Below are 15,398 nucleotides of genomic sequence, written 5' to 3' on the forward strand. Positions count from 1 at the left end.
GTTTATGCAGAAGACCCGAACCCTTCAGAACCCCAGTCTTCAGCCTCTTTTTATTAAGAGAGTTGAGAAGCATCTCAGCACCTGCTGAATGACCTTTTCCCACCTGCCATATTTTCACCTTATTTTATCAGAATCTCCCTGCCAAATGCTCAAGCCTGGATGAGGTTGTAGCTCACTGAATAAAGCTTGAGCTTTGCTTTTTCTGGGGCTTTCATAATAGACGTAGTTAGAATGTGATGTGTGTTGCCTGCCTTTCAGGTGCCCCTGCCCCACACCCTTCCCCTCCCTAGGAGGGAGACTCTACAACAGAGCTCCAGCCTAACTCCAGTTTCTCCCGCTACCGTCGACCTCACCCTCAAGGTATGTACCACATCCCTCTAAGGGTTGTTTTCTTGCATGCAGGGGAAAGTTAATGGAGAACTTGCTGGTAAACCTTTTTTTAGAGCCTTCCTTTGTTTCCTCTGCTGACTTGCTTCTGCATATAAACGGATGGCTGAAACACAAGACTATCAAAGGATGCATTTAAATTCTAAATCTCTAACCCCATTTTGCATTAACACTTGGCATCAACCAGTCTTGGCTCCCACTGCCCTGAAAAAGGATCCTAGCATTTTAGCGTTCTACCATTGTGTTCATGACAAACCATCAGAATCTGACTGATTTTTTAAGTTTTTTTTTGTTTTGTTTTGTATGTAGCATAAAGCAAGTTGCTTAGTTGGGTATTAAAGGCTGCAAGGAGTTGCTTAGTAAGGCAAGCTTGATTTTCTTAGCAGTAAGATTTTGGTGCAGTGATACTGTGCTTTGAGTTGGATGGCTGAAGTTTCAAGAAGTACTGAGTAGGTGGAGTGTCGGTGACTGTAAGGCAGTTCTATTAGCTAGTCAGAACATGCTTTGTTGTGTTAAAAATATTCTGTGTTCTGCTCATCAGTGTAGAGCAGGCGTATAGAATATATTGAGTGGCATTTTGCCATTTGGATGGATTTTGGATTGTGTGTCTTGTATAACTCACTAACATAGTATTGGTCTCTGTTTTGCTACTGTACCTTTAGAAGTTATTTTGTTCTTTCTGGTGTGCGAGATCTGCTTTGCTATTGTGGCTGCAGGTGATTGAACTAGTAGAAATGGTGTTCCTACTTCTAGTGTGAGGAGTCATGTTTGAAATTAGTTTCTGTAAGTTACCTTAAAAAAACCAAACACTTGAAACCAGGGATTAGGTGCAGAACTAACACTGGAGAAAGTCATTTGTCAGTCCTGGTGAGACTTCAGTCTTGCTGGCATGGTTTGACGGCTGCTTGCTTGTGTTCTCTATGGATGACAGTTATTAATGGTCTCTTGTTGTGTCTGCTTTTCTTTTGTTAACAATTTTTTTTTTTTCCTGGGGAGAGAAATGAAAAAAAATAACATTGTAGTCACTTGGGCCAGTAAAATGGGGAGAGGGCCTGAGGAGGGACACGTAAATTAACAAAACTCTGATTTTCAGTTGCATTCTTGTGTAACAAATTACCATAATCTGACTTTCTGGCGCCTGAAAGCACTTTTCTGAAGTAGCAGTCTCTAACTGTTTAACAACTGGATATCTGATCCGCATGTAATACAGGTAGGATTGTTACTACAGCACAGATCCACAAAGAATGTGATGCTGCTCAGCCACAGAGCAGACTGCAGTGTTCGTTTGTCCACTTCATCCTGCAGTTTCTTATTCTCTAGTTCTGGTGTCAGTGGTTTGACTCATTTCTCAGCGGATGATAAATCCTGGATGTGTGGTAATGCAGTACATCGAAGATCCATGTTTTTAAGGCTACCTTGAAGTACACTAATTAAAATCTGAATAGAAGGATGTTTGGAAACAGCTTTATCTCCATGTTCTCTGTTCCAGCTGCTGGAGCATTGCATCCTTCTTCCAAATGCTGAAGGCAGCAAGCTTGTTTTGAAGCGCACACTGTGAGGCTATCGCTTCCACAAAAGGCTTTCTGGCTCAGGCAGTGCAGAGCTGCTTGCTCTTACCCTGTCTCTTGTCATCTTTGCTTTTATGAAAGTGTCTTAAGAGCAACAGAAAACAAAGCAGTTCCTTCCCTCCCTTGGGGCAATGTTACAAGGCTCTGCCTCCTTCCTCTAGCCATACCTGCTCCTAATACTGTATATAATTCTGCAGGAGCATAGGTGCAAAAGGTGCTAGTCTGAGAAAAGATTGAGAACTTTTTCCTTGTACCAACTTTACTAAAGCCACCCTTCCCGAGGCAATAATCCTCAAAGGACTTGTCTGATACGGCTATTTCTAGCTAAAGAGCTGAGCAGAAGAAAGCCAAAGTCATCTCAAGCTGAACTGCTTGGCCTGTTTCCATGTTGCAGGGTTCAACATGAAATTCTGATGTAGTCACCTGAGTCTGGAGTCTGGCAGCTTTAGAATTTCTTTTGTCTGTCACCTAAACTTTGACATAAAGAAGAATGTGCACATAGATATTGTCTCCAGTTAAGTTTGTAGGCAGTAAGTACTGGACTTTGAATTCAGTGTTGTTCACCCAGTGGGTGAACAGTGAAGAAGCCTTGAGCAGCCGGGATCTTCAACCTGTGCTCTCCTTTTCCCATGACTGAACAGTAAGCAAAGTCACAGCACCTTCCCAAGTCTCGCTCAATTTAGAGCTACTTCCTCCTTCGCATCTGATCTGTAGATGTTGCTGTGTGGGTACTTGTAGAATATCAGTGCCTCTTTTATTCAGACATTGTTGAGGAGTTCTCTAAAAGCTCAGATCTCTGTTAAATGCCCTTTGCAGCAATTCCATAGGGTTATGGAATGACTTGAGAAATCTCGGTAGTGTCTAGGTTTGGAAGACAAAATTCCGTATGTAGACTCCAGCTCTCATTGTCACTAGTTTCTTTAGGACATCATGAAACATGGTGAATGTAGTGGAAGCTTCTATGTTTTCTCTGTTCAGACATCTACAGGCACTTACCTCATTTTCTCATAATACCAGCGCAGTGTTCCACCTTATACAAAATCCAGCAGATTTATAATAATTCTTTATTTTCCTCCACTTTGGAGGACAGTGTTGTAGTGGGAAAACTAAACATAAGTGCATGATGATGGTCTCAAAAAGGAAGATGGATAAGTCACCTGTCTTCAAATGATTTAAGGTGCAACAAAGTTTGTTTCCCTCTGCTTTTTTTTTCTTGAAGAATACAGAGCTCTGGCTACTTTCCCTATGGATGTGTATCAGTTGTCAGCCACTTTTTTTGTGTGTACTGCTTTGCTTTTTTTTTTTTTTTTTTTTTTAAATCACTTTTGAAGCATCTAGCCAAATAATCCAAGTTCTTTTGGCTGTCCAGCCTCTGCCTAATGCATTTAAAGCAGGGTGGTTGAAAGCGTGACTTTGAGAGGCTGCAGATCCCAGTTAGGGTGCTCTACTGATCCAGGCAGCGAGGCTGGTGAGGATGTATTTGAACCTTTGCAAATACCTTTAAATACAGCATCTGTCCTTGAGAAGCTTGGAATCCTATAGATGAGGGATTTTAGCCTCTGGCGTCCAGCTGTGCACACAGTCTTTCCACTTCAACCCCCAGCTTTCCTCAGTTGTAGAGAGAAGTCTGTGGACTTGAAGCATTTATATTTCTGGATGTGGTCTGAAATTAAATATGTTTGGTAGTCCCTCAAAAGTGGCTCAGTTCAAAGATACAGCCTTCAGAACCTGTTCTAGCAATGATAAGATTGTTGTTGACTGCAATGGAACAGTAGTTCTTCTCGCTCTTGGTGGAAGAGGGTTGTGCCTAAAACTTCTAGACTGAAGTTTCAAGTTGCTTTGCAGTGGTGAAACTCATTGTAGAAAGAGGAGCATGTAGCATCTTTAGCTTTGGCGTAAAGCAGAATGCACAAGTTGTGTCAGCTTTGATCACATTTTGAACAGCAGTTGATTTGGAAATGTGCACTTGAGTGCTCTTGTGTTTTCTAAAACGTATGTTAGATTTGGTGGTCACTCAAAATATATGACTTAGCAAGAAAGCAAGGAACTACTTTGTTTAAAAGGTTCAATTAACTTATAAGAAAAAGTCTTCCTGGAAATACTTGGATTCTTTTGTAGCTTTCTTTTGCTTCCTGTGTCATTTGCTCTCCGTGTCAAATAAAAGTAAGCCAGATTAGTGTGAGTGAACTCTTTTGAGTACTCAGCATTAAGATGAACTGTGCACGCGTGCAGTTGGAACAGATAAGGAGCTCCAACTTCAGGCCGTATGCTTTTTGCATGAACAAAGTTGCACGATTACGGCAGTTTTTTTAAGAGGCTCGCATGAAGCCTGAGTTGCCTTTTGAACTAAAAATAACTGTTAAAAGAGAGAGGCTGTTGGGGCTGGTTGAATTTCCTAATAGATAAGGAAATTTGTTTTCTTTTTGAATAGATGGAGTCTGCACGCAAAGCATGGGAGAATTCCCCAAACATGGGGGAGAAGAGTTCACCGGTGACCTCAGCAGCATCTCCCATAGCTGGTGGCAGCAGCAGCAACAGCAGCAGCAGCAACGCTGTGCCAAGCAGTGGTACTTACAGCTCCTTCTCCAGTGCATCAATGCCTCCTATTCCTGTGGCTTCAGTGACACCAACAACTTCACTATCAGGTACTGGATGTCAAGATTGCAGTGTCCTATTATATTGCTCTTCGTTATGTGTTCCAACAAAATTAAGTTCCCTATGGAAATACATTTAATACAGAGCTGACAAATTCTGTGTAAGTGTGAAATGTCATATCTGAACAGTAGCTTCCCAGATACCTCAATAATTAACAGAGATCCTTCCCCTATTGCACTTGAGTCAGCTAAAAGGAATACTGAGAAGACATCTTTCTGCTTATGCTACATATAAGGACTTGAAAGAGGATGTAAGCTTCTGTTGGCTGACATGTTAGTTTCATTCTGTGTTTATCTGAGTGAAGGGAGGCAAGTGAGATTTTTTTTTGGAACAGATGTCAGTTGTGGCAGCCACTCAGTTCCAGCAAGCAGGTTTGCCTTCCTGCAAACTCTTCATCCAGCTAGTTGCAGCTTTAATTTCATTTGTAGATTTACTTTTAGAGCCAAGGCTTCAACAGCTTATACCAGGACTCCCTTGTATTAGGGAGAGCAGATGCCCAACTGCTCTTCATGAACAATGCTTGTTCCCACCCTTGATATGTCAGAACCAAAAAATGCTGTGCCTAATTAAGTCTTCACATCTAGGAAAGTTAAAATGTATGTCAAAACCTCAGCTGTTTAAAAAGACCTTTCTTTGGAGCCAGACTTTTGGTCTTGAGAGGCACAATCATAGTACATTGTAGTATTTTTAACTGAGATAACTACTTTGATTTCATGTCCTCCTGCACTTGAGAAGGGAAGAAATATTATTGTTGTAGCTCTTCCTGTAGTGAACCTAATAGAATTGTTCTATCTACTCTCCATCTGCATTACAGTGATGGAAATAGCTGCAGTAGATTTCAGTTTTCATTACTGATAGTGGCTGTGCTTGCATAGTCATAGCAAAAACTCTAAGCACTGAAAGAGAAGAGGCTTTGGAGTGTCTTCAACTGGTTGATGATACGCCACTTGCTTCTCTCCTCCTAGGAGCTGGAACATACACGACCTCTTCACTGAGTACAAAGACTGCAAGCACCTCGGACCCTCCCAATATATGTAAAGTGAAACCACAGCAGTTGCAGACAAGCAGCCTAGCTTCTGCAAGTCACTTTTCCCAGCTGAGCTGTATGCCATCCCTCATTGCCCAGCAACAGCAGAGTCCCCAGGTCTATGTGTCTCAGTCTGCAGCAGGTAATGGTGTTTGACTGAGAAACCACGTGTCTGCTTTTTTGGCTTTCTGAAGCTTGAGAATTGAATTTCACTCTGAATTTATCTGTAGTAAAGGCAGAACGATGGAGAAGCTTTTATAAGCAAATACTTACTAATCATCTTATTCTACATATGCAAGTTATATCAATAATGCTGTGTTGTTAGCTTAGTGAGGAAAGTGAGTTTCTTGCTCTTTGATATACTGTTTTTCTGTTCCAGAATTTTAAATTGCTATTTAAGATCAAGAATGACTTGGTGTTGGTGATTTTAGTGAGCTGCCACTGTAGTTTATGGTCGTGGCATTTTTCTTCAAAGAAACTCCTACATGTAGTTAACCTAAATTACATGAAGCGTGTTCTTTCCCTTACTTCATCTGACCTGCTTTGGCCAGAATCTGTTTTGTCCCCAGAGAATAACATAGGTATGCAAAACTGATAGATTCTAATAGGGGTGAATTGATACCAAAGAAAAAATAACACGCTTATTATGCACCCAGCTGTTGCGTTCAAACTCTGGTAGTTGTACTGGGAAGTACAGACGGTGGCTGCATCTCTAACTTGGTGAAAATTCATCTAGCAAGGGAATGCCTGGAAGTTGATACTAATTGTATTTCTCTTCTTGAGGTACTGCAGCTCAAATTCCAACTTTTTATATGGATACAAGTCACCTGTTCAACACCCAACATGCACGTTTGGCACCACCTTCTTTGGCCCAACAACAAGGTTTTCAACCGGGACTTTCTCAGGTATTTGGGGGTTTCTTTTTTCTTCCTTTCTCCTCCATCCCAGCTCTGCTGATCGTCACATACGGGCAAGCAAGAGTGGGAAGATTCTGCAAAAAACACAATCATGTCTATTTCTTTCTGCTCCATACTGATGCTTATGGATGGTGTTCAATCTCTCCTGCCCCTCTGGATTCAAAACATTTGTCATAAAAAGCTTTCACTCATGGTATACTTAATGTGAAAGTGCATATTCACAAGGTGCTTGTATAATCATGTTAAGACAGGTTTATTCAATTTAACGGCTGCTTATTTTTGCAGCCTGCTTCAGTGCAGCAGATCCCCATTCCCATCTATGCACCTCTGCAAGGGCAGCATCAAGCTCAGCTGAGTTTAGGAGCAGCACCAGCTGTGTCACAAGCCCAAGAGTTGTTCAACTCCTCTTTACAGCCTTACAGGTAAGTAACATATGTGAATTCATTTGCTTTTTGGGTGGCAGAATTCACAGAACCCACTTCCTTGCAGATACATTCTGTGCTCAGTGGCTACTTCATTTTTCTGTCTTTCCCTCCCAAAATCTTTAATCTGTTAATCTGTTAATTTGCATAAGAACTCCATAAACAGATTAGCCAGTTTGCACATACAAGTGGAGCTGCGAAATTCTGGGTTCAGAAGTTCAGTGATATTTATAACTCAAGGAAACAAGGATGAAAACATAATCAGTCTTAAATACTTAATAAAATTTATAAAAGTGGTGCATGAGGGGGAGGATTCTGACCCTTTAATTCAGCATTTTGTTTATTTTCTGGTCAAACTAACACTGGAATCTGGAAACACTTTGAAATCCTAATTTGAACCCCATGGGTAACCCCAGATGCATTGGGAATAGCAGGTCACGTTTTAGAATAAATATTTTCTGTTTGCTGCAAAAGATAATCAGAAGATCAGCGTATCTCAGGTGGCATTGAATTTGTGTATAAATCTGCATACAGTTTCCCACTGTAAACTATTCCAGAGTTTCCGTGCTGTTCCCATCAAAATTTATTCACAGTGGTACTGACTTACGGACATGCCACTCTTATTTGATTCTCCGGTGTGAAGATGGCAATTGATCTGACTTAAGGGAGTGGTTTGAAGAAGTATTTCCTGGTGGGCTAAAACAACCTCTGTTGCAGTGCTTTGCTGTTCTGTTTTTGGTCTTTGTGTTTTAAACTGCAAATTTCCTATAGTGATGACAAAGCAACTGAATATCTAGTTAGAATTAAAGGCTTTGGTGTCTGTCTGTGTTCCAATTGTGAAGCCAGAGCATTCATTTAGAAACTACAATTGTCAACATCCAGTAACTTAGCTTGTAAGTACTAAAGGTCAGACATTTGACTCCATAGATCTCCAGAGTACAAAAGCAATTTGCCTTATGACTAAATGGAACTGTTAATGTGATGCTTTCACACTGACCTGCCTTATAGTGCGTGAACTAAGAGCTAGTAGTTGGTGTATATTACAATTTGGTCAAATTATGAAACAATACTGTAGCTTGGTGTGTATAAGGGTATGAATAAAAAAGCCTGGTTATTTTTCATGTGGTCTTTAGTATCTATTGTTTTGCTGCCTGTAGGATAAATATATATATATATATATATATATATATATATATATATATCTTTCTCTAGTAAAAATTTGGCCAATCAGACTTTCTAATTATGTTTAAACAATATAACTCAAGGTTTTAATTTTCTGATGGTTCATTGTTGAACTCTTAGTTTATATACATAATGCTCCAATCTATTGCAGGTCCCAGCAAGCTTTTATGCAGAGTGGTTTGTCTCAGCCATCACCAGTAGTTCTGTCTGGTACAGCCTTACACAACTTTCCCACAGTACAACACCAGGAGCTTGCAAAAGCACAGTCAAGCCTGGCATTTCAGCAGACATCTAATACACAACCTATTCCAATCTTATATGAACATCAACTTAGTCAAGCTTCAGGACTGGGAGGCTCTCAGCTTCTTGATACACACATTCTCCAGGTAGGAAATACTCAGAAAATGCAAAACTTCTTCAGTGATTTGATTTTAAAAAAGAAATATTGCAATAATAAAATATTGCCTATTTCTGTAACAGTTATATGACAGTTGAGGTGGCAGAAAGCTTCAGACACTTGGAAGATAATGTTCTTTTAGTTTCATAAACATACATTAGAATAATCTCTTCAATTGAGGGTTGTTCTCCAGAATGTATCACTATTGAAGCTTTTTGTCTGGTTTCTTTTACTGTAGATGGCAAAGGGCTATTCCACTATTTGCAAATAAGAGCTTTATTACAGTCTGAAACATTCAGGTTTTCATATTTCTGTGCTGTTCTTTCTACTGTACTACTATGTCACACTGTCTCAGTTTCAAGAATTAAGTATTATCTTAATCATTGTATTATCAAGTATTGTGGAATTAAGTATTCCTTATGTTGTTTTTCACTCCTCCTAGGCCAGAGCTACACTCACCCAGGCTTCAAATCTGTATTCTGGGCAAGTTCAACAGCCTGGCCAGAGCAATTTCTACAACACTGCCCAATCTCCCAGTGCTCTCCAGCAGGTAAACTATGGCATGGTAAATTTCCTAAGTTGTATTCTTCTAAAAAGCATGTTGTTGGTGATGGGAGAGGAGGTTTCAGAGAATCCTTAATTCTTCTAAACTGCAAGAATTAAAAACTGATAGCGATGGGGAGTTACTGCAGCAGCACTGCAAAACTGAGTTACTGAGAAGCTTCTCTTAAATAGTTCTCTTTCCAATGACAAGCAAAGATGTAGTTCGCACAGTGCTGTTGCTAATTGGTTGAGGCATGTGCTACCTGGGTTCAAGTATTGGTTGGTGGTGGAAAGAGACAAGTAAACTTAAGGGTGCTTTGTGCAGCCCAGTTGTTAACACCCAAGTTTCACTGAGTTGAAAATCAGACCTGCCACATGTCAGAGATGAAACATGTAGAAAGCAACTGAGAATTGGATAGATCAAACAAGCAAAATAGAACAGCCAGGTCAGTAACATGTGTCAGGAGATTTGTAGAATAGCTCCAGTGGAATTCTTTTGTGAAAGATCAGTTAATTTGCTATGTGTAGGTATTGTCATATTTACAGCATGCTGTCTAGAGGCTTCCATCTTCTGATTGAAATTTTAAGTGGCTTTGAAGGAGGGGGGGAGGAGGTAAATCTATAGTAGTCTCCTTAGTACGTGAGAAGTTACCAAAACAGATGTCTAGAAAAGGGTATTGAAAGATGGGGTCTCATCTGTTGAAAATAGAGTGTGGTTTTAAGGACCTCCTGGAAATGTTCATGTTTTTAATGTGTTCAAATATGACTGTCTCTGTACTTGAAATATTTTATCATTCAGAGCAGAACCTTTTTAAGTCTTTCCCATCTGGAGAATATCTTCCCATACATAGTCTTGAAGTCGAACAATATATTTTTTTTTCAGGTTTGAGAATGGCGGTCTAACTACTAAATACAATTATTCCTGCCACTCAGGTCACTGTGGTATTTTCACATGTTTACCTACTGATCTTTAAGATCCCTTCTAAACCAAACTGCTCTATGATTCCACAAGAAACTAAGCCATTTACCCTGTATGTGACTGGAATCACGATCTAGTAAAGGAAGTTAAATGATGGCCCTGTGTATATGTTACTGGTGATTCTATACTTCTTTTTTTCCCTCCAGGTAACAGTACCTTTACCGGGATCACAACTTTCTTTGCCCAACTTTGGATCCACAGCACAGCCACTTATTGCCCTACCCCAGTCTTTACAGCCACCACTACAGCACACACCACCACAAGCACAGGCTCAAAATTTAAGCAGACCTGCACAAGTAACCCAGCCTTTCAGAGGATTAATCCCAGCAGGAACTCAGCACAGCATGATAGCTGCGACTGGAAAGGTACTCATATGGATAAATCTACAGTACCAAAATTAATATGAAGCATTACTATCTGCTGTTTTGTAGAACCATTGTGGCAACCTGCAGTGACACTTGCATTTAAAAAAAACATTCCTTGACCTTAAAAGTTAGAGAGGGGAAAACAGGAAAGCCAGCCAAGATGAGTTCCTTAGTGACTGAGAGTTTGCATCTTGTGAAGGCTTAGCTGAGTGTCATTTGTGGTTGGCTTGCTCCTAGTCAAATTGTGCTGCAGGAACACTTTGTTTGATAATGGCTTTGTGGACTAGTAGAATGTTTCATGTAGGGCGCCATGTAGAAAACTGTACAGAAGGAATTGTTAAAACATCATCACAGTGTCAGAGCTGTGATTCTATCTGTCAGTGTCTGTTTTTAGTTCTTTTCTTTGCTGGAGTAAATGGAGATTACATTTGTGCTTCCAAACTGGCACATACATTGAATGCATTTGTAATGCTGCCACCTGCTGCATGAATTTGCTCTTATTGTGCACCCATTGCTCTAACAGGATAGATGTGATCTTTACTGATACTGTCTTGTTCTCCATGTATCCCAGAGAATTCCTGTCAGGTAGTTGTGGTGAAAAACATCACAAGAGAAGCATGTATGTCTGTGTGTTAATAATTTTAGGGATGGGAAGTTATCCCTTCTGCTTTTGTAAGGACATTAAAATCTCTTCTGCCCTTGAATGTGAATCTAAGAGTGAATGGCATGGAAACTAGTCTTTCTGATGCAATGGACTGGAGTTTTGGGGACTTCAATGTACGTTGTATTATCCATGACCTTAAAACAGAACTAAATTCTTCTGCTCTTTGAGATTCTGCTTTTCTGAATAGTACCATAAAGTGCGTAATGAGAACACAGAACATTGTGTGTGATGGCTGGTCTTACAGCAGAAGAAAACTGGCCTTGAGTGACAGCTCTAGCAAGGAAGTAACACTGAAACAGTGCTGGAAATTTTCTCCTTATGTGGAGCCTCTGTGGCACCTGCTAATGAAGAGAGGTGTAGATTTGCCATCCCATCATGACATTTTGTCTGCAAATCTGAAATTGCATCTACATGGGATTTTTGGATAGTTTACAGCACCACACGCTTGCGACGCTTTCAGGTAGCCCTGATAACACTGTGCATGAGCACAGCCAAGCTTTCTGTCAGGTGCAAGAAGGTCTTTCCCTGGAGCAGGAATACATGTGGCTCTAGAGCTACGCTTGAAATACTTAGAGCTGGTGGCCTGGATTTCAAGGTGCAGTCACTATTGCGTCAGTAAGAAATGAGAAAGCTAATGTGGGATGTTTCCATAGGTGCCTTTGCTGTTCTGTTAGGGGCTCCATCATCTTCCTGCTAAAGGTAGCCAAATGAAACCAAAGCTCGCTTTACATTTGACTTTGTGTTGTTATTATGCTAAACAGCTGTGTGTGGAAGGATGCTGTGCCAGAGACCAATTTCTATTGACTTTATCTGCAAAATAACATGCAAGACTCATTGCTCCATTTAGAATCTGAGGAATTTAAGTGCGAATGATTTCTTGGCTGTGCTTTTGCTTTTGTTTGTTTTAGAACTTGCTTATTTTATTCAGCTCTTCCTTTTGGCGTTTTTCAGTATTGTAGTTAAGTATTTCCATGTGGTATCTGAGGTGGGAAGGAAAACTTGAACTCTAAGCTGTTTAAATTTTCTTTACTCTTACTGAATTAACATGAGAATTGCTGTGCTTTTCAGATATCAGAAATGGAACTGAAGGCGTTTGGAGGCAGTATTGATGTTAAACCTGGAACACCACCAGTGTCTGGCAGAAGCACTACTCCAACATCCAGTCCCTTCCGGTAAATCTCTTTTCAAGCTGGAGATTCTTGAAATCAGATCTGGAAAATTCACCTGGTCATACATGAGCAGCCAGCTCTGAAAAGTGTGGGATGAAGGGCTATTAATGCAAAATGCAGTGTTTAATCTGAACTTAAGAGGAGCGTGCTCTTAAGGTGTATGGCATCAGATCCCCACTGCATTCAGCCAGAAAAATAAAGCTCTGAAATAAGGCATGAAAAATATTTTGGAATCAAATGGAACTAAACAGATCGTCTAAAAATGAGCAAAAAACTGGAAACTGGGCAGAGAAGATAAACTTTGGAGTAAAACTATCAAGGCTGTTTAACTTCCCTGAGCATAATAGTAACTGCAGTGTTGAAACTTTAAAAAGCAAAACAAAAAGCACTTGAGCAGTAGTTCTTAGAGCAGTTCTGCTATAGATCCCACACCTTTGTTTCCTGAGCTTCTTGTGATGGAAATGAAGCAGTTGGCAGATTTACTTGGTTAACTGACAAAATGGATTGAATTCTCATATGCAGAATGTACCTCTTAGTGAACTTACCGAGGTGCTTGTGGGTGAAGTTGAGTGGGCTGAAGGAACTTTGGAGCTAGACAGTTTTGTTCTTGAAAACTGCATGGTGACTGCATTGCATTGACTTTCAGTGTAGCAGGCTGAAAGCATTCAGGCTTTTCTAGTGAAGCAGAAATTAGTTTGAACTCCTGCATGTGATCCTGAATTCTTGCCTGCAACACTTCACGTAAGATCTCTTATCATAAGATAAGAGAAAAATAAAGGAGTGAGGAAGATGGTCTGTGTCCTGTAGAGATACTCTTGTGTAGAATCTCTGAGATGCAGCTGAAGCAGGATGGTGCCATAAGCTTTGGTGTTGTGAAGGTACTGGGAAGATGCAGAAAGATGTAATAGAGCTCAAAAGTCCCAAGTAAAAACTAAACAGAAGCTTGTGAAAGGTTGTGTGTGCTGAGTTTAGCTGCCTTCCTCATCATTGCTGTCCTGCTGCTCATTTTATGTTGTGTTTTGCCCACACGCTCTGCATGAGAGCTCTCTACAGGTCAGCCTCCATTTCTAAAGAAGGCCGCTCACTCTTTCCTCCTCTGAGAGCTGCTGAGTGCCCTTCCCCTAAATAATCTTTCAAGCTTCGTTTAATTCATGGTGATTCCTCACATCCTAGAAGTTATAATGGGGGGACATGCAAACAAACAAAATACAAGAGAGCATTTTCTGTAGAACTCTGGAAATTTGCTCAAACACATCTTTAAGACATTTGCCAGCAGGTCAGAGTGGAAGGAGCTGCACAGTGCAGTTAAATGCCTGTTGTGATAAGCTCAGGGCCTAAAAACCGTGTAAATAGAAAAGGTAGCAGAAATGGGAAAGAGTACACACTTTATTAGTACCTGTATTGTAGTACTTTGAGGAGAGGTCTTTTGTACAGATGTTACTCTATAGCCTTTCCATATCCCAAGTGTTTCTCTTATGTTTTCTTAGTGTTCTTAATAGCCTTAAGTTCTGCGTTTGTTTCAGTTTGAACTGACAGTACATCCAGAAAAATCTGGTACCAGCTTCTCTAAGAGATTTCCCCCACTCCAAGCTGCCTTTTAAGTTGCAACTGGCAATAGAAACATGCTTCGATTGAGAGTGATGTGACTCTTAACTGTTGTTTTTCTTCAGGGCCAGTTCTACAAGTCCTAACAATCAGTCCAATAAAATGAACAGCATTGTCTACCAGAAGCAGTTCCAGTCAGCAGCTGCTGCTGTGAGAATGACCCAGCCGTTTCCTGCACAGTTTGCACCACAGGTAGGCAGCTGGTGGCTTCCTGCAGGCGAATCTTGTTCTGTATAACTGAGTGACTTCTCAACCTTGCTGTGTTTCTTCAGGTTTTATCACAGGGAGATGCACAATGAAATCCTTTTTAAAATAAAGAAATGTTTGAAGAAACTGATTTCAAGATCAAGGCAAAAATAGCTTCGGGTCTTGCTAACTGGTAGTGCAGATTTTGTGGTGGGTTTAATTGGAGAGTTCTGTGTGTGCCAGGGAATCTGTCAGTAGCTGAATGAGGTCAGTTCTTGTGCTGGCTGTCCAGGGAGTGCAGCTTTACAAGGGTGCTGCGTCCCAGTTGTGGGTGACTGTAGCCAGGCTGCCAGGGAGATGGAGCCTCTGTTAAAACATAGGATTACATGTAAACATTCTCTTTAGGCTTTAACACTGGAGTGTCTGACTGCAGAGCATAAGGTTTGATTTTGATATTTTTTTGGATTGCAACTAGCAGAAACTACGTAGACTTTTCAGCACTGCCTTTCTCTATGACTCCTCCACCACCCTGCCTGGGTCTTCTCCCTTATTATTTACAGTGTCTAAGTTGTCAGCAGCACTTGAAGGCACAGCAGCACTGTAGTGCTGTTTTGTCCTGGAATTTAAGCATGGCCTCTCAGCATAAAAGCCTGTTTTCTTGACATCAGTTTGACAGCAGAGCAGGCACTTTTTTACTTTTTTTTTCCCCTATAAGATGATGCCAACATGCAATCTAGTTGGCAGTTTTCTAATTGTTAAATGTCTCTTTTTGTTGTTTTTCCCCCACTTAGATCCTCTCTCAGCCTAACCTGCTCCCTCCATTGGTAAGAGCCCCATATACTAACACCTTCCCAGCGCCTGTTCAGAGGCTGCCAATAGTACTGCATAGTCAGATGCCGTCTCAGATGATCACAGGCCTTATGAGCCACCCTCGCTTACCGCATGTGGCCAGAGGTCTTTGTGGATCAGTGTCTGGAGCCAGAGGCAGTCAGGCCCAGGCTGCGATGAAGGCTGAACAAGACATGAAGGTTAGTATTTGAACTGCGGTGCTGCTAACACCAGTTCAGTCTTGACGGCTTGTAGGGCAGGAATGTGTCTGCGGATCATGTCTTAATTCAAATGCCTCTGGAGCTGAAGCCAGTAGCCGGGCCTCCAACAGCTGAACATAGACGTTTTCTAAACCTCGTTTTGTATTTTGTTTTTCTATTAATACGAACCTGAGACTGAAAGAATGATTAGGGAGCTTCCTTTCTCAAGTGCTCCTGTGGTGAGTGGCTGTGAAGCAGCTGCCGCTGCCTAAGGCAATCTGACAACTGGATTTTTGAAGGAGTG

The 15,398-nt window shown here is 40.9% G+C and overlaps 1 protein-coding gene across 18 annotated transcripts in view; it reads left to right on the forward strand.

Moving 5' to 3' along the window:
• Nucleotides 1-15,398, forward strand: part of PRRC2C (proline rich coiled-coil 2C) — a 62,641-nt gene that overhangs the window by 43,429 nt on the left and 3,814 nt on the right. For 7 of the 18 annotated variants that reach the window (XM_015869644.2, XM_015869639.2, XM_015869635.2 and 4 more), the window contains 11 exons: nt 259-360; nt 4,387-4,600; nt 5,576-5,779; nt 6,421-6,542; nt 6,840-6,976; nt 8,310-8,544; nt 8,998-9,120; nt 10,224-10,442; nt 12,175-12,278; nt 13,946-14,072; nt 14,858-15,094. In XM_015869644.2, the coding sequence (XP_015725130.1) occupies nt 259-360; nt 4,387-4,600; nt 5,576-5,779; nt 6,421-6,542; nt 6,840-6,976; nt 8,310-8,544; nt 8,998-9,120; nt 10,224-10,442; nt 12,175-12,278; nt 13,946-14,072; nt 14,858-15,094 (1,824 nt within the window). The remainder of the gene's footprint in view (nt 1-258; nt 361-4,386; nt 4,601-5,575; nt 5,780-6,420; nt 6,543-6,839; nt 6,977-8,309; nt 8,545-8,997; nt 9,121-10,223; nt 10,443-12,174; nt 12,279-13,945; nt 14,073-14,857; nt 15,095-15,398) is intronic. The other 11 variants (XM_015869646.2, XM_015869650.2, XM_015869647.2 and 8 more) reach the window with 6 other exon arrangements.

Source organism: Coturnix japonica, chromosome 8 (genome assembly GCF_001577835.2).
Source record: "Coturnix japonica isolate 7356 chromosome 8, Coturnix japonica 2.1, whole genome shotgun sequence".
Lineage (NCBI taxonomy): Eukaryota > Metazoa > Chordata > Aves > Galliformes > Phasianidae > Coturnix > Coturnix japonica.